Source organism: Pocillopora damicornis, chromosome 4 (assembly GCF_964200805.1).
Source record: "Pocillopora damicornis chromosome 4, jaPocDami1.2, whole genome shotgun sequence".
Lineage (NCBI taxonomy): Eukaryota > Metazoa > Cnidaria > Anthozoa > Scleractinia > Pocilloporidae > Pocillopora > Pocillopora damicornis.
The window spans coordinates 10,024,650-10,043,612 of record NC_142673.1 but is presented as its reverse complement, the minus strand read 5'-3'; the positions used below and the strand labels follow the sequence as shown (position 1 = coordinate 10,043,612).

Here is an 18,963-nt window from a genome sequence, read left to right as displayed (position 1 = left end):
GTATGATGCAAAAATACATTTCTGAATAAATCAGAGTCAATTTAATTTTCTAGTCATGAAGTATCCTAAATCCTAAATCTTCTTCAGTACGTGTTTTCGTGTGTTTTTAAGAAAGACTGGGTCTAGAGTCATTCTTCGGCAAAAAAGTTCTCGTTGCAATGACGTTCATGTCACAATAAAGTAGACTGCTGACCACACTCACCAGTCCAACAAAGATGCAGATGAGCTGAATAACATCAGTGTAAGCTACAGAGTACAATCCACCCATCAACGTGTAGAAAATAGCAATACACGCGGAAACAACGACAGAAGTGAAGCGATCCAAGTTGATAACGACACTCACAGTGGCACCAAGAGCTGACAAGATGGCGCCAGACCAAAATACTTCGCCCAAAAGTGCGGGGATGTATAACAATCCACCCATACGCGGACCGTACCTTTCTTGGAAAGGGTCAATCATGGTAACGTACTCTCTTTGGCGCATGATCTTGGCAAAAAGAAGTCCACCTGACGGTAAAAAAATCATAATCAATTTCAGTGCCTTTAGATTCTTTCATTCATCCAAGACAACCCTGTGGTTTTTAATCATATTGTAGACATGAAATTGTTATTTCAAACTATGCACATTTAGTTAGTTGGTCTGCCTCTGTGCGGGGTCTTCAACATTACTACGGACCATGCCTATAACTCTTATTGCGTTTCTCTTATTGTATTGATCGACATCACATTCTAGTTTTTATAAATGTCAGGTATTGAGATGGCTAATCTAGACTTGAATAATCGAATAACTTAATATGGGAATAGCTAGGAGTGAGCTATGGCATATTCGAAAAAATGGATTGTCATCAACTGAATTAAAATTGAATTTGAACTGTTTTTTTTTTCAGTTTCACCCGAGCTTACATTCAACGGTGATTGTGTCATAGGCGAGTGAGAACAGTTGAAACAAGTTTATTCTGTCGGGCCCAGCTCACTCACGCCCTATTTAAAGTCGTCGAAATAGAAGAGAAGGAAAACTGTTTTTTTTTCCTTTTTTTTTCCATAGCCGTCCTAAACGTCCCGAAGAAGTGCATGTTTGATTCCAATCAGTCAATTGCCAAACCATTAGAAATTCCAAGGACAGTATTTTAGTACCTTATCTCCCTAATTGCTTTCTTACTCACCTAACCCCAGGCTAAGAGCATAGCCCCAAGGGGCCTGGGCCCAGACGAGACCTTGGTCTTTATCATAGAGTACCTCCGCTGTACCATTGATGTATCCTCCGCCGACCCATGTTGCTATGGAAACAAACAACGTAACAGGCTTGCAAAATTGACATGCAGAGAACTTTGAAACTTGCTTTAGTTGAATTAAAAGGGAGGTTAACCGAGTCATAAAAAAAGATATGGGAGCTTTGTTATCTAGTTCCCTGAAACGATCCTCTGTGTTGTCCTCTGTTGTCATGCATTATCAGATGTCAGTGAAATTAATTTTTTCCCGAAAATCCCTCTTGTATTTAACTGTATAAAAAATACAAAACTTCACTATAGCCATTGGTAACTAATTTGAGAGAGGAATATAACAGCCCTTTCCGCTCTGGAAAAAGAACTCTGCCGTAATATATAAAATTCATTTCATAACGTTTATGGGTGATACCGGCTCGTGGATCACTCGCTGATGATCATAAAAGCCCTTTTCAATAGATAAAATTATTTCATAGAGTTTATAAATGGTACCGAAAATGAGAGTTTTGAATTATACAGCCGAATTCCCTTGAGTACCTCGAAACACGTAGAAAGGTTCTCTGTTCTCAACCCTCTATGTGAAGTTGGAAGCAACGTTTCTTTAGAGGAACTCCCTGGAACGTGTACAATATGCCAATGCAAGATAACAATGGACACTGAAATATACTTATTGAGGAGAATATAGATCCTTCCGTAATTAATTACTTTCTAATCATATGAAATAAGTGCAGCAGTTACATTTGTGATGAAGAAATCAAGACTTTTGATTACCTGTTAAAGTGAAGGTACCCACAACCATCCCAATACTTCGTCCTGCTAACATAGTTTCTTCCTCGTTGTCCTTTCGCCGGCGAGCGGCCCACAAACCAATGGCGAGAATGAGCAGATAAAACAAAACAATCGCCACGACACCGGCAACGTTGATGTCAGCCATGTTTGGATGGGGTCGCTTCTTTGTTGGTCCGCTTTCGAGAGAAAATTAGACAAATGTACTTTTATGAGAATTCATATTTACTTATAGACTGAGCAGAGCAGGGGGGCCTCACGGGAAAAATTTGGCTCGAGGCCATCACGTACAGACCGAGCATAGCGTGCTCCGTCTTTCAGAGAGTCAAATATTTTCCTGTCCGAACTGAGCTAGCGCTTTCAATAAACATTTTATGACTGAATATAGCTCGTAAGTTACGAGGCAGCATATCCTTTTCTGGCCTGTTCACGCCATCGCATGGTTTTTTTAATACTAAAAAAAGGAAGAAAAAAAAAAAGAGCTCACGGGGCCATACAGTTTATATCATAAAAAAAACTATTAAAGATGAAAATACTATGGCATGAGTTGACAATATATAACATTCTATACAAGCTTTTCGCCGGCTAAAGTAAATGGGCTGTAGATGGCACGCCATATTCCATTCCTTCTAGGTAACAATTGGTTCTTGCTGCAGCGTGTTTCTCGAGATATTAATCCGTAAGGAAGTTTGAGGACAACGAAAGATGCTTAAAAGTTGCTCTCGGCTACACCTCGAGCAACTATAGCTTTTTGAATGTTCTTTTATCATGAATCAAACTTTTTGAGAAACACTGTCTCCTGTATATCTATTATAAATTGTCTTTTTCAAACGAAAGCTCTAGTAAAACAAAATTGGTTAAATAACTTAATACCGAAAAAAAATAAAAGAATAGCTTGTTTTACTCATAAATCAAGATTCAAGATAAAAATATACATGTCACACATGCAAGAGTTATCTATTTGGGGGCGGAACATTTTGTGCAACTGATGTTTTCATATTGGTCAAAGAAGAAAAGTACTTTAAGTACACTCCGCCAGATATATCACATTATTTTACCCTAATAGAGATAAAAAGAATCAAATTTATCTGAAATAACTTTAAAACAGGAATTTTGGGTCTATTGTCTCTGTTGTTTGCATGATTTTGAGAAAAATAAAACTCCATCGGTGCCACGCTTACCTCCGTGTCTCCGTTAAAAAAGAAAATCAAAATTATGGAGACAATTATTAAAAAAACATGCTATAAAATTTAGTTGTGGAAAACACACCGAAACCACATTTAATCTCCAATATGCCCAAGAAAAAGATATTTTGCCGTCTTTGTTATTGAAATAACTGCAGATACATGGAACGAACGGGAAAGGATTCATTCTCAAAGCCTTTCGCGTTGCCATAACATCGTGGGTTTCTTGATTGGCTGTTGCCTATCTTAAATCTTCCTCTTGCGTGTAGAATACGTATGTGAGGGTTGTATGTAAAATTCATGTTCACAATAATGTTCACGAGACATAAATTGCCGTTCAAATGTTGTGCAGCTTTTGATTTTTTTCTGACAGTCACCCTTTTAAGACCCGCTTTCTATTGCACCGTTCCCCGTTTCCCGTACCTTGATCTTTCTTTCCTGTTCCTGGTTTCAGAAAAATTCCTTAAAAAGCTAGAGTTGCTCTTAGTTACGCCTCAGGAAACTCTTTCGCACTTCTCTTTCTCTCTAACCTTCCCATGTGCTTTATATTTTGATGAGGCACGCCTACGTATGAATCATTGTTAACTAAAAGGAATGGAATAGTGCCATCTGTAAAAAAATCGTTTTTTGAAAAGCTAGTATAGAATGTAATGTAATGTTTACTCATCCAATAGTATTTTCTCATTAAAGAGGGTAAATGAATTTTCAAGCTTAAACATATTCTTATGTCAGTATCTAACTGCATATGTAACTCAGTTATATTTGATTCCAATCAGCTTATTTAGGCTAAGTGCTTAGTTTATCCCGTGGTGACAGGAAAAATAGGGTACCTGTTCTTTTATTTTGGTCCTGATAATCATTTTCTCATCTACAACTTTCAATGTACTCTGTATAAGGATTAGTTTTGATATCTTTTCAAGATTACAGTCAAATATGAGGTTGGTTTTAAGTGTGATATGTTTGTGAGTTGATATTAAAAATCTGGGTCGCTATTCAGTTTTCTTTGCCAAATAATTTTTTGAAAAGGTTGTTCGCGGTTTTCCAGACTGAGCGTAAAGAACCGCAAAGTGAAATTAGTCTTTTAAGCTTTGCTTCGAATTTGGTAATAGTTGTATCCAGCTATGCGAAGTCATAAACATGATGCAAATCCCAATGCGTATTGAAAATTTCATAAAAAACCTTGACCTTTAACGTTAGTAGTCTAAAGTAGCTCCAAGTTATATAAATACTATTAAGGATCACACGGGCCGTTTGGAATTTATCAAATTTGTCAGATGAAGTGATCAGCTGATGAGGTTCTGGCAATTTTAAAGGAATGATTAGCTCTGAAACTGCTGGGTTCCGACAGGGAAAATCTAAGGCCGTGGGAAAGTGAACCAGCGGGTAACCTTACGAAGGGAAAAGATGGATCAGGTCAAAATAGTTGGCGAACCATGAAGACAGGACATTTGGCTTGGAGTGAATCATTTTGTTTCGGGTTCATTCGTTGCAACACTCAGAGTAGATACACGCCGAAAAAAATCTGAAAGAGTGAGAGGAATTCGTGTTTTTCTCTTCTTACTCCAAAGTGAAACTTGAGTAAGGATTAAAGAGAACTGAGACGACTCGATTAAATAACATTTTGTGTTATAATAGTGTTATCATAGATTACATTAGTATACCATGCACATAGCACCTAAGGTCAGCGCACAAAGGACATTTATTCTAATTTGTATTGGTTTTTGAGTTGTTAGATTGTTGTTTTGTTGCTCTTTTTGTATTTGTGCCCCCTTTTACTACATCTGTCTTTGCATTACGCATAATGCCATTGTACACCATCACATTACCGTGAAGGAAATGGATGAAGAGCTACAAACTTATGTAGTCTATACAAAAAAAAAACTTCCTCTGTATTTGCCCATCATCAATAGAAGTATTCTATTTCAAATCACTCGCATTCATACTCATTCAAAGGTATGGGAATAATGATTGAGGAACTCAGGGGAGAGGGATACAGCAGTACAGCCTAAACGATGAGGGTGGAGACAGGGTCATTCTCTCCTCCGCGCTGCGCTGTAAAAAGTAGATAAAAATGAATTGAACAAATGTAATGTTCACCTAGCTGATGAAACTGTATTGTTGTTGCGTTTTTCAACTTTGCATATCATTATGAGCGCTGTGACTAGAAACAATGCTACAAATTTATTTTTTGTCCCATGTATTGCATAAGCAAAAATCTCTGCAATCCTGAACACTAATTTGCTTACACATCTGTTATCCGATTAGCGCCAGACAAAATCGATTAAAATGGAGGATAGCTTCGTGCAGGTTGCTTGATCCGAGCTTAGTATGTCAGATTTGATCAGGAAGAACTATTGTAGAAAGTTTTGCTAATAAATCTCAGAACGCAACTCGGTGACGGCTGAGACTGGCGCAATGCCAGTACTATTTAAACTCACTTAAATAAGCAAACAAACAGATCAGGACTTTGACCTGAAATTTAAATCCGTGATTACCTCGTCAAAACTGATCACTTTTGTCCGAAAATGCGTCAAAGAGTTAAGGCGATAGAACTACCAGTTTCAGAGATGCAAGCTTTTCTGAAAAAAAGAAAACAAAAAAAAACAAAGTTACGCGCGGAATTTAATCAGTTCGAAGGAACTTGTTTGATTTTACATTTTACATTTTGATTCTACAACATTTAATTCCAGACAACTAAACTTTGTTCTTAGAATTGCAGTTTTGAATTTTTGAAGAAATAAATTCGGCAGTCTCTATGATAATCAGGAAACTTAACCTGAAGGAGTCAGCCATCACTAGCACTAAACAGAAAATAAACCATCTTATAAAAATATCAACTGCTGACAGCGAGACTCGCAAAACAAGCGGGGACAACGTTATGTGATCTTGTTCATCTTCATTTGCACGAGTTTTACGACCGTGACTGAACGTATTAATTGCACAAACTATCTGGATAAGTCTTAGAATGACCCCATTTACTTACTTCTCGAAAACATTTTAGATTCTTTTTCATGAACAGATTTGTAAACGTTGAGTGCGAGCATAAAATTCTCGATTAGTGCAATCACCGGTATACCCGAATTCAGAAGTCACGACAGCAACACCTAGGAAGACGTCGATCAAAAAATGAATTCTTATTTTCAGTTAGAATTTTACGAATGGCTGGACGTGTTTACCATCTTTTTCGTTGCCATACCTGAACTTCAGCTTAATAAATGTAAGCAGCGTTGTGTTCAAAAATAATTTTCCGTCGGGTTTCCGGCGTCCTTAATCTACGCAAATTTTGATGACTTAGCGTTTCTGTGTTGAAGAGGACGTCTATGAAATCTACAAAGTTTTAAAATGCACGGGGTAAGCTATCGTTCTGCTAAAAAGATCATTTCTTTTTTTGACACGTCCTCGTTGCTGTCGCTATCGTGGTTTGCTTAAGGTTCCTAATAAGTGGGCCGGATGGGCAAATTTTGTAAAACTGTTCCCTTATTATCTTGCTTTTTCCGAGTTAGAAGGCATTCTAGTGTTACTTAAATGAAACTTAGGTGGTATGGTCTATGATACGGACTCAGAAGTGAGGCACAGCTCACCTGTGGTAAAGCGTCGTTGTTGTTGTTGCAGCTGCCGTTGGAGCAAAGTTCTGAAGTCAGTAACCAAAGAATGTATAAAGCCAAACGTCTGATTGATGAAATAGAAAACGTTTATCTTGTCAAACTTATGTTTAGAGGTCATTCGCGGAGATGTGACCCCTGGCGAAAGCCAACGAAAGTAGTTGTACCCTTCCCCCCCCCCCACCTCAGAGGAGGTGGGGGGGGGGAGGGTACACTTAATGCAACAGAGTGAGTAGAAACATATATGTCCAAACTTAATGTGATAAACGAAAAATGTGAACTAATTTAATCGGTGCTTTGGCATGTTTTCAAGTATTCTCTTAGAAACAAAATTGACTATCAAAAAAAGGCAACAAGTGGACGTTGGTAGCTAAGCTTAACACGAAACAAGAAAACTGATTCCGAGTAAAAGCGCCCCCCCGGGGTAGTTGTGCTTGGAACAATTCAATCTTTGGCTCCTTTTCAAACTACATCAGCCTAAAGGTGAGATAAGATGCAAGTTTATTGTGCACTACACTCTGCCGTCTGCCGGTGGAGCTTAAACTGTGGCTTACAAGAGTTTCAAGGTTAGTTTTGTTCGTAAGCAAAAATCTCATTTTTCTGGAATAAGACATTTCAAAGACAGAGTCAAATCTTCTTCTCAAATAACTTCTATTTATAACTTGGCTTTGTTTTCCTTAGACAAACTTAAAGCTGCGGATGTGGGTCAATGGATCATGTTTTGACTATGTTGCACATGGGGACGTGATTGTTTTCAAAGTTTCTTAGACGAATTTGAGTACACTCCCTGAGGGAGGGAGGTATAGGGCGAAATTGTACCTCTAAGGTACGATGGGGGAACTATCCAGTTATATAATTTAAATAAGCATATCTCTTCTCATCGATACTAAAATTTCCCAAAGTCATATTTTCCAAGTGACCCCTATTTAGGTAACAAAAATGATTATGGCTTCAGTCGCGATTCGACTTTCAACCATGGAGGGACTGGAATTGCAAGATTATTGGGACGGTTATTGATGCCAAAGATGACAGCAATCAATTTTGGGCGAAAACAAACCTCATTCAGCGAGGTCATTTCACTGTTTTTACATACGCGCTAATGCGGTGTCGTCAACGACATCAGTCGGTGAACATTCCCATTAAGGTTCTTCTCTTCCTATTAGTCAACTCAAACTGCGAGAAGGAAGACGCTGACTGCGACGGGCAGCAAATTTCTATCCTAGATGAAAACACGTGATTCATACTCATACTTCTTGGTCCTAATAAGGAAGCATCTAGAAATGAAAAGCTAATGGAAAGCCATTAAGTGTTAACTGTTACGTTATCAGCTAAGGCATCAGTAAAGTTCGTGCCCCCCGTCTGAAAAGTATACACTTGGCTGTCGATGTAGCAAGTGAACTTCAGTAGTACGCGAGGAATAAAACATCATGTGATTACAGTGAGCAAAAGCACGTGAAAAGAGCGTGTCAGACAATGCGTGTTGTTATCGTGCATGCCAAACAGTTATAGCTTGGATTAGGTAGACTAAGCACGAAAATTTGAGCGTTAAGCTTGTGGCGTCAATGCTAAAAATATGATATTAGGCCAAATATTATGTTCAAGATGTTTCAGTCTGCTCAGTCTATTGATTCAAAATAATAGCTCAACCACCCCCCCGCCCCCCCCCCCCCCCCCGCACCTCCCCATTCCTACCAACAACAGGTAAACTTACTAAGTATAAAAGGTTCGCCAAAGTTCAGAACAAACCAATTTACTGGATCAAACTCCTAAACTTCAAGCAAGAAAAGCAGGCTCACCGTTCACAGTACTCAAACTACAGAAGTTATGTCTTGTTGAACAGTAAGATCAACAGAATTGTTTAGAAGTTTTGTCATTAAGCCGAGATTATGCTTCAAGCTTTGACTACAACATTATGCCCAAAATGATGCCGGCATAATTTATCTGGCCTTCGCCACAGCCGACTATCACGAAAGACTTCTCTATCACTAATCTCTGAACGTCTAGCAAAACAAAGAGCAAGCCTGCATTAATGCAAAGAGTCACTGACAATGATTTTAATACACCGATAAGTAAATACACGATCAAAGGCAAATAAAGTTACAAACAGTTGAAACTTGAATTAACAAGTCTGCGATCTGTACAATTAAGGTTTTATAAAATAATCCCCAAAAAAGCGGATTATCGAGTGACTATTCAAAGTCGTTTTATTTGTAGATAATGTGTTAAAAGTGTCTAGTTTCAATTTCAGTGTTGCCAAACACCCGAACCAACGGAGGGTCACAGTCAAAGAACACAACGTGACGATTACGTCAACACGCCGAGGGCAGGAAGCATATGTCACGCATACCTCAGAGATAGGTTTGATTTCCAATCTTATCGACCATCGAAGCCAAAAATTGACATTTACGTTGTTACACTTCTGAAGATTTTCATTTCATTTTACATTCGGCAGTAAAGCTTTCGTTACATTCATACAAAAGTTTGTGATTAGCCGAAGAAAAATCTCACGTTACTGATCACTCTATAGGATAGTACGCAAAACCTACCACGATTTTAATATCCTTATTTCCTGGCACTCGAAAATTGTTACTTATTTTCGTTCTGCTCTTAACATTGATTCGTTGTCACTGTAGGTTTGGTGTAACTGACGGGTTTTGATCTGTGAAAACTTGATCACTTATTAGCTTCAGGCCGTTGAATCGAGTGGTCAAAAATAAAATGTCTGGAAGTCTTGCAACAGACTCATATTTTCAAAATGTCGTAGATGATCAAAGGTCAATACGCCCTGCTTTCCTCCATGGCGTATTTCTCGGCACCTGTTTGTTTTTCTAAATCGTATCGCCTAAAGCAACGAAGAAAATCAAACTTCAGTGGTACAATTTCTCTCTCAAACAAAAACTTCAGCGAATACGACACCACAACAATTGTAACAAATGAAACGACCATAGCTAAGGTACGGAAAGGAAACAGCTGGCCATCCAAGTCATTATAATACGGGTACTTAATGAACGGTGGAATACCAATTTTATCTTCCCCTCCCCCAATGCGCAGCACCATGCCCAGTACGTAACCCATGAAGGAGCCGTAGGTGTTGGTGCCATCAAAATAGATGACACAGCATAGCTGCGGAAATAGGATCACATACACCAAGTCACTGCACAAGGCCCATAAGGAGTAGATAGAGCCCACTGCTAGAGCCATGGCTGTAGCGGCCGCGCCAACTCCAAATATGGCTATACGCATCACCCACACAACTTCCTTCTCGGAGGCCTAACAAATAAGGTTTGTACTTTAGTTCAGCGTTGATACTCAACGTTTCACATGTTCTAGATTCTCGGGTAGGGAGGAACTAAGAACTATGTACAGTACACAATTTATTACGTCTGTCTATAGGCTTTCGCTTAGCTCCGTCAAGCGACACCGAGCATCGAAGTGGCAAGTCTCTAAAGAAACTGCGGTGCTGCGTCGGTGAGAGGTATTACAAAATGATGTGGTTTTATCAACTAAGAGAGTAAAGAAAATTGACCAACGTAAAAATTTCTTGAGCTGACGTTTCGAGCGTTAGCTCATCGTCAGAGCGCATGTCGACCAAGCAACAGCTGCCAAGGAAACTAGAATTTTTAAAGACTTTGGTAAAATCGTTAACTTTTATGAAGAGAGAAGGCATTTTGTGCCGTAAACATGTTCATGTGCTTCGAAGATTACTGCCAGGCAAATTCTCCCCAATAATTTAATTGGTGTCAACGCAGTCGACTCAAGGATGGTTTGACGAATTTTAAATCGTCAGTAAATGATGGGGCAGTGTTCTAAGGAAGTGTTTAAAAAAACCACCTTACAAAACTAGAGATCCCAAAAGAATATTCATAGAAGCCACATCAAATCAAAAAAACGAAGATACGTCAGTGAAGACGTTGTGATCACTAACTTTTATCACTTACCTTTTGTCTAAAGATAAGTTTATAGACGTTTCGAGAAAACATGGAGCTGGCGGACAGGATACTGGAGTCTGCCGAAGACATGACAGCGGCAGACACAGCACCCAGACCAATAAAGGAAACAGCTGTTGGTGTGAGGTACTGAAGCACTATGGGAAGGACTAGTGACTTTTTAAACTCCGCCGTCTGATTGGTAGCATTGCCAGACGGCTCGAAGAAATCTGTTCTGGTCCAGTCTAGAGTGACATTACATAAGATTCAGGAATTTCTTTCAGTGATGAATTTAGTTGCCTTTAAAAGACCAACAACTCTCATCATAGCAGTTATGCTTGATTTCGTTACACTTGCTTGATTTGATGAAATATTTCAAATTTGCATGAAAGACAAACTCATTCAAAACGTTGCCAACATTGTTTTTTTTTTTTGTACTTGAAGACAATACAAAAAAATCCAAGAGCATAGACTTTTGCAGAAAGAACCACATGCACATTAAGGCTAAAAAGTCCTGGAAGATGATGGAATTTTTATTTCTTGAGTACGGAATCTAGTGTTTACCTGCAGAGCGACCAATCGCTCCAATGAGAACTGCTGGGATAGCCATTAAGAGACATCCAAACGAAGCTGCGAAGGAAAGACCCTGGGCCTTGGCCGCTGTTTTACATGACAGCACTCGCTGAAAGTAAACTTGCCATGGAATACCACCAAATGTCTGCACAGGAGATAAAACACATATTACTCTCGGCAATATTCCAAAACCTTACCGACAGAATGTTCTTCAAAACTTGTAGCGAGAACTGGTCGATTTTTCAGTAATTTGATATAATACCTCGGACTGACTTAACTATCTGGCACCCAAGTGTGACCAGCGTCTAATTTCTCCTTTCAATACCAACCCCTGAATCAAACATAAGGGTCACGAGAACAATAATCACTGAAAGGTTCTTGATTGTTCAGCAAATTCTCCTTGTCATTATCTTAGAAAATGCAAGGACAACTTTATGGAAAATGTGCAAGATGTTAGGTGCAAAGAGTTAATAATAATATACAAACAGTGTGAAGTGTCTAACCACATTTAATTCCCATGGATCATTGCGGTGTATGGTAGTAACAAGTATCTTGACATGATTACCAGACCATTATCAATACTCCGCACACGATTAGAGAACATAGGAGAGTCGTTAATACTACCTGATTGTATCTCCTTATCAGACTCACTTAATAACCAAATTATTCTTTGGCTTTACAAAGTAAAAACGCATAATATAATAGAAAAAGAAATATATTTACCAGCAATAGGGCATAGTCGAGCCATACTCCAACATACGTGTTGGACCATTCACCCACCCACTGAGTGGATGTGTCTGAAATACTGCTCACTGCTGAATGTGTCATGGCGAAGGGAATACTAAGCCACTGTAAGGAACAGATCCAGGGGGTCAGTGCACAAAATATCACAAACATCCAGACTTATGAAACAAAATGAACAGCACAATGACGGCGAAATTGGAAAGACTGTTACTTAATACATCGATGTTTCCTTCCCCACAGACAAGACAGAAGTTATAATAAAATTACCTATTTAGAAACAAACATTTTCAGAAGCTACAGACGGTCTTTCCATCTTAAAAATTGAGTTTACCGTCTTCAATTTGGTCATGCAACCAATAAACATCTTCGACATCCATACCCATTCCTTTTCCTTTTCCGCGTCTGCATTATTTATTGGTGTTTGCGTACCCTTGCAAGTGATTAGATCAGGGTTTTCCTCATTTTAAATAAACTTGTCACGCCATAAAAATATATATTACGTAGCTCCTTGAAGCCGCTGACCATACTCACCAATCCTACGAAGATGCAGATGAGCTGGATGACATCTGTGTAAGCTACAGAGTACAGTCCACCAATCAGAGTGTAGAAAATAGCGATACACGCGGACACAATGACGGAAGTAGTTTCATTCAGGCTGATCACTACACTGATGGTTGCTCCAAGAGCAGCCAGTATAGCTGCAGACCAAAATATTTCACCCAACAGAGCAGGAATGTACAACAGTCCGCCCATGCGCGGACCGTACTTTTCTTGGAAGGGATCTAGCATTGTGAAGTACTCTTTTTTGCGCATGATTTTGGCAAAGGCCAAGCCACCTTAAAAAAAGAAGGATATCACGTTATACCATTCTCTGCCTCTGAGTTCAAACGGTTTAACACCAGGAACGTAACTCGCCACCCGGCCATTTCCTTCCCGAGCGAACTTGCTCAACTGCAAGCTTATTTAGGGAAGCTTTAGTGTTCGTGTGCTAAGAATTATTTCCATTCCAGTTCCCTTCAATCACAGTGATAGAGTGCTGTCTTTCTTTTGCTACTTACCTATAACCAAACTTAAAGCGTATCCCCAAGGAGCCTGCGTCCAGACAAGACCTTGTGTAGAGTCAAACACCACTTCTGCAGTACCATTGATGTATCCTCCACCCACCCACGTCGCTATTGAATTAACAAGCACGTATAATTAACATCTTAAATTTTGTTAGGGACCTTAAACAATCAAAACGAAAACGCCGAGGAAGATGTCGATTGGAAAATGAATTTATATTTTTGGTACAAATTTCGCTAAGGGTTGGGTGTGTTTACCATCTCTAACGGCGCCACACCTCAACTTCAGCATACTATGCGTGAGCAGTGTTGAGTTCCAAATGGAAAATTTAAGAATTTACTGTGAAAATCTTGGTGATTTCACGCTGTTGTTTTACAGAGGACGGCTTAGAAACGTGCAAAGTTTTAGAACGCACGTGCTGAGCTATTGTTCAGCTCATTAGATCTTTTGTTTTGTCTCATCCTCGATGCCGTCGCGGTCGCTGTTTGCTTACGGTCTTTGATTGAATAAACCTCGACTGAAAATTGCATCTCGTTTCGTAATTTATCGATGTTTGTAGGGTGTATCTAGTTTGCAGAACAAATGTGTCAATATAAGGTTGATTACATGAAATCTTTCAATTTCTGGTTGCTGGTAGTTAAAATAAGTCTTACATCGTTAATTGTTGTTGTAACCGCCTTGGTGAGCGTCATAACTATTTGCGGGATCAAGAATCAAGCTTTATTTCGTACTGAGCAAATAAAATTGCTATAATTTTAATGGTTATCTTAGAAAAAAAGGAAATTATTTGGTTAACTTTCTTAAGTTGAAACATCGTTAGAAAGAGTGAATAAGAATGTAAATGAAAAACAAAACTACAAAATTAACAAAAAACTTAACAAAAGAACAGAAAGACAAATCAATGACGACGAGATTAATTATGAGCAATCAGATACTTCCGGGTGTGAACAGCATTTGTTCAGCTTTATCATTTAAATATCCTACTGACTACAACTGCATTCGCTATGGAATCTGAAAATGCAAAAAAATAGTTTCGATTCTCTCGCATGTCAGAACATCTCTTTTACCTGTCATAGTGAATGTACCCACGAATATTCCAATACTTCTGCCGGCTAGCATGGCTTCTTCTTCGCCTTCCTTCCGCCGGCGAGCCGCCCACAAGCCAACAAGAAGGATTAACAGATAAAACACTACAATGGATACCACACCAGCGATGTTTATGTCCGCCATGTCAGCTGAAAAATGTCAGTGTACGGAAAGTGAAAACCAGCCTAAAAAGCTCAAACAAGGAAGATCTTGTTTGGAATGATTGGATCCAAAATTCAACATTACATAACTTTGTAAGACATGTGGCTACCAAAGATCCCGGGAAATTTCAAATTCAATCGCGGCGACCTTGTCAATTTGTCTGCCGGTTTATCATTGAAGACGAGAGCAAAGTCTAGTTCTGTGAACTTCGGTAATCCTCTGGGTATATCAGTCTATGTCCGTTTATATTGCATTTATACCCAAGCCTCTTTGAACCAATCACCGACAAGCAATAAATACCTCGTGAACAACTTTTAATTTCAAACAAAAACCAAACAACATCAATCGACACATTTAAGTAAACGCATGACAACTGAACTATTTAAAACCTCTCCGGAGTGTAAACTTACATATCTTGATCGATTCTGCTTATGGCTAAACTATCAACGGAACCACTCGGTACAACTGGACAACTATTAATTTCAGCTTCTCCGCTAAGGTCTCCAAAAGCTACGTTCACTTGATGTTTATTCAAGAATATTGCTTTTTACGATGAAAAGGTTATTAACCACGATAAAATCACGGGAGACTGCGAAATCCGGCCGCTCATAATATATTGTTTAGCAACAAGCACCGCCATAAAGGCAAATTCTTACTTTTGATTTCATTTTCGTTTTAAGTTATGATTCAAAAGCTTCTCAAAAAAAGCTGGTTTGTAAGAGGTTATACTAATTAATTAATCGAATTTAGTGACGGAGGGCTTATGGAAACGGAAATTAAAACAGAGTAATTTTTTTATCTTGAAGATGGTGAAGGGATGAGCAGTGGAGGTTGTAAGGTCTTGTAATCAAGAGTTTTTAGATATCTGTCCCAGAAGATAATATGCCTATTCTGCAGAAAGGATCCCGAAAGTCTCTCATCAGAGAGAAGTAAGTTTCATTTTTCCGTGGTTCAAATAGAAGGCAGTGGACGAAAGACCGGCAGCCAGGCTCGATCTTAAATGGAATAAATTCCAGGCAGTCAGAAATGTTCCCAGAATTTCCACCGGAAGGTTCTTTCAAACCTCTTAAGAGTGTCTCTTTAGAAATACTACGCGTTTCTATCGGTTTTCTGTTTCTTTTTTTTAATTGAACAAATTTTCCCTGGCTTGTGTATTCTATAAAGAACCCTTTGGCCCCTGTCTTAATGAAGCAGCTAAATGAAATAGAACTTCCATTGTCACGGTTGCACATGTACATTTTCACAACTAAACGTGAACGACGAACAAGTGAAAAATTGAATGATCTTAGAAAAGGTTATAAATCTGTATGAATTTCCGATACAATTCTTCACCAGTAAAATACACATTGATGCCATTGAAAATTCAAAAGAACCAAAAAACTTAAAAATTGAAAAATTGCAAATCAACAAATTGGTCAGTTGTCTTAAAAAATTTACAAGCTTTGTTCGAGAGCTCTGCCATAAGTTCCGAGCTGAATGGAAAGAGTTCGTCTCCATTCGTCGAAAAAACAATGTGAATAATTCCGGTACTGAAGAGCATGAAAATGAATTGATCTTCACCATTAGTTCTTTCCTCACGTCGACACCAAGGTTAAACACGAGGAAAGGAAATTGAATCCGCAATTTTTGTTTCAACCTAATTGCAGAGCGAAGCATCCGGAACTTCCAAAATATTTAGACTCATATTTGATTACAATCATGCAAATTTCGGATAATTTACTCAGCTTACCAAAGAACAATATTAAATGACAGGGTTCGCTCAAGAGTACTTCTTCCAAATTTTGAATCTTATCAGCATTGTAGGCAAATTCAAGACTCCACTGTCAAAATACGATACCACGACGCGAAAACCCTGGATTATGTGGGCAAAGCTTTCGACCGAGGTCAATCAAAACATAATTCGATTACAAATGTAAACTAATGAAAAGGTCATTCTGCATTGGTCATTGGTAAGTTAAAAAATCTGATGTAAATCTAGTTTTAGTTTCGAGTCGTTCATCAATTTAGATTAAAAGCAAGCTTAACTATGAAAAAGTAACGATTTGTAGAAAGGCATCTAATAAACTGACTCACCCCCAATGCGTGTTAAAGCGAGATCATTGAACAATGAATTATCATCACGCTCTGAGCATTCAGCTCGAACATAAACATTACAAGCGTCGAGTGAAAAGACCCTTTTTTTAAAAATGTTTTATAGATTGCTGCACCAAACTGTATCAAATACAATCCGTGAGGTCTTTTGACGGCAAGAGAGGTGATAAGAAAGAATTAATATTAAATCTGTTTATGTATAAATTTAAACCTGCAACATTAGAACTTGTCAAGAGTGTAGTTGAATTTTACAGGTTCAACATTAAATTCGAATCAATTCTCGTAATTAAACACATTTTTATACCAAAATAATTCATTCCCGCTTTACCTCAAGCGTTAATAAAAGGCACGTACAATATCTTTGAGGTCCACAACCAAGTGTTTGTTATGTAGCGAGAACAACACTCATTGTTAGACCTCCATCGAAGGAAAAAACAATCCAGCAACCCACTAAAATTCACCGATAATAATAGAAAAAAAACTTTAGTAGTGATTCAGGCTTCACTGAAAAGCAATTTACCTGTTCTTTGGTGGCTCTCAAATCTATTCTCTGGTCAATGATGATAAAGACACAGTTCCCTTCAACTCGATATTGACATACAAGCAAAGGCATCCTACGCTTACCTCCGGAGGATCCCATGGGACTACCTTTGCTTTCACGTGATTTTTCTGGTAGTAATATTCTGAAGAAACAAAAAAGACCAGAAAGGTCTACATACCTCAATAAAATTTTCTCCTTGCGGAGTTTGTTGTGGATGTGACCTCAATCAAGGTTTACCCTCAACACTGCCAAGGGTCTGGAAATGAGCACTGAGGAACGACTGTCATGGCTACTGCGTAGTGAATCAATAGAGGATGTAAACATTTTCCTTTTAAAATACGCTCGAAAGCTTTTACGGTTATAAAGAATTTTTCAAAGATATCGCTTTAATTTCAAATTTTGACGTATCTAAGCATATCATGCTTGTCTGTGGTGGATAAATAAATGAGATCTTTCACAGTCCTTGGCGGTCGGTCGTATGAGCAAGAAGAGGACTTCTTCAGAGCTTCAAGCATACATTCAACAACGATATGAAGACACGGCCTTTGCTATTCACCGCACACGAGAAGTAGAGAAGAGGAGGAACTTAATTGGGGATAAAAGAAGTCCTTTTAAAGTCCAGCAGGCGTTCGAGAATATTGCTGAAGTTGAACGCAATCATCTGGAAGTCGGATCTGCCGAGACTCAACTTGCTTCTGGAACGCGCGTTCAATCGAAAGTTTGTGTTATAATCTAGGGTCAGTTGATATTTCTTCGATTCAAACCAGGACAGGAACTTGTAGGAAGAAGGTGGCTTGTTTATGTTGGAAACATTGTCAACGATAGAAACTCAGCCTTATGTTCCTTACAAACTGACAAAAATTATTCGGACACAATTCACCTTTTTAAGTTACTGTCTATCTCAATTTATTTGTGTTAAAGTATAAAAACATTGCACGTTTGAAAATTATTAATTTCGACACAGCTGCGTTGAAGGAAGACGGTTTACGGTTTTTTTTTGTCTGCTCTAAATTCCTTTATTCGATCCGCATCATGAGCGAATTGGATTTGCTTGCCTCTCGCTCGTATAAGTTGTTTAAGAGTATAGTTATAAAAGATATTCTATAAACTCTTTAAGAAGCTTTATAGTCCATTCCTGGGTTCTAAGAGTTGTATTCTTAGGACAAGCAACCCTCTACCCAAATAGAGTTTGTCTTCTTTCCAGTTAATAAAGTTTTATGACTTCCAAAATCTCTCAACGAGCTTTCCTTGCGTACGATTGTGAAGTTAGTTTCAAAATAATTAGAAAATAGTCATTAAGGCATTGCTCCTCTTGTTCTCTTCAGGAGACTAGTTTTTAATCATTTTACACGACTTTCTCTATATTGACACTCAGATTCCATGACTTTCGTAGCCTCAAAAAATGTAGCTTTTCCATGACTAATACAAACTTCAGAGGGGTTCTCATAGATACGACTCTCCAAACTGTGGAATTCCATGCCCTACCTGTATAAGCACTGAATGCCTCAAGTGAGGGAGTAAATGGTCAGCACTCACTTTGCAGTTATACCAACTGATAACACGAGGCTTAGGTAAGCATGGTGAGACTACCTTTAATGTTAGCATGACACGATTTGGGGCTTAGAAAATTAAACAAAAATTGCACAATAGCTTCATCACCATTAATACAACATAACAACTGGGGTGGAAATCCAAAGCACTTGTGTAAAGGGAATGTTATCATATTGCCAAAACAAAGCTGACTTTATCACCTTCCAGACCATCTAGGGAGACTAAACAACCATTCAACTTAATTTTTTTTAATTAAATAAAAATAACTAGAGTCAACAGGTACTTAAAAACTCTTTGGACAGGTCTTTACTAGGGTGGCTAGTGTTATTGGGAGCTCAATTAAAAAAAAGTGATGTTGCCAAAAAAAATGAGGAGCAGAGCTTCTTACTACTCTTGAGGTGCTACAGTGCTAGCTACATAGGTCAGTCTTAA

General features: G+C 38.4%; 2 protein-coding genes across 6 annotated transcripts in view; both read right to left on the bottom strand.

The window, feature by feature from the left end:
• Positions 1-8,209, bottom strand: part of LOC113680006 (high-affinity choline transporter 1) — a 10,827-nt gene extending 2,618 nt beyond the window's left edge. The window contains exons 1-7 of one of the 4 annotated variants that reach the window (XM_089202802.1): positions 7,853-8,059; positions 6,775-6,862; positions 6,390-6,520; positions 5,689-5,772; positions 1,995-2,188; positions 1,164-1,277; positions 203-507 (exon numbers count right to left, since the gene is read on the bottom strand). In XM_089202802.1, the coding sequence (XP_089058928.1) occupies positions 203-507; positions 1,164-1,277; positions 1,995-2,157 (582 nt within the window). In that variant the 5' untranslated portion in view covers positions 2,158-2,188; positions 5,689-5,772; positions 6,390-6,520; positions 6,775-6,862; positions 7,853-8,059. Of the gene's footprint in view, positions 1-202; positions 508-1,163; positions 1,278-1,994; positions 2,189-5,688; positions 5,773-6,389; positions 6,521-6,774; positions 6,935-7,852; positions 8,060-8,115 lie in introns of those variants that run through there. The other 3 variants (XM_089202803.1, XM_089202804.1, XM_089202805.1) reach the window with 3 other exon arrangements.
• A 612-nt stretch (positions 8,210-8,821) lies between these two features.
• LOC113680013 (high-affinity choline transporter 1) lies at positions 8,822-17,276 on the bottom strand. Of its 2 annotated transcripts, none has more exons than XM_027197011.2 (8): positions 17,159-17,276; positions 14,168-14,335; positions 13,097-13,210; positions 12,570-12,874; positions 12,018-12,143; positions 11,286-11,439; positions 10,734-10,966; positions 8,822-10,065 (listed from the first exon to the last, which is right to left on the bottom strand). In XM_027197011.2, exons 2-8 carry the CDS (start codon positions 14,328-14,330, stop codon positions 9,571-9,573), a joined length of 1,590 nt encoding a protein of 529 aa, XP_027052812.2. In that variant the 5' UTR covers positions 14,331-14,335; positions 17,159-17,276; the 3' UTR covers positions 8,822-9,570. The 2 variants fall into 2 exon arrangements, with proteins under 2 accessions (XP_027052812.2, XP_027052810.2); XM_027197009.2 differs by having other exon boundaries at positions 16,960-17,204.
• Between the last annotated feature and the right edge of the window lie 1,687 nt (positions 17,277-18,963).

What these genes read in the sequence shown, in the direction of transcription:
- LOC113680013 (XM_027197011.2), bottom strand. Translation starts at nt 14,330, where the DNA reads ATGGCGGACATAAACATCGCTGGTGTGGTATCCATTGTAGTGTTTTAT. An exon ending in AGCGATTGGTCGCTCTGCAG is followed by an intron (nt 10,967 to 11,285) that starts GTAAACACTAGA and finishes ATGTCACTCTAG; the next exon opens with ACTGGACCAGAACAGATTTC. An exon ending in AACTTATCTTTAGACAAAAG is followed by an intron (nt 10,066 to 10,733) that starts GTAAGTGATAAA and finishes CTTATTTGTTAG; the next exon opens with GCCTCCGAGAAGGAAGTTGT.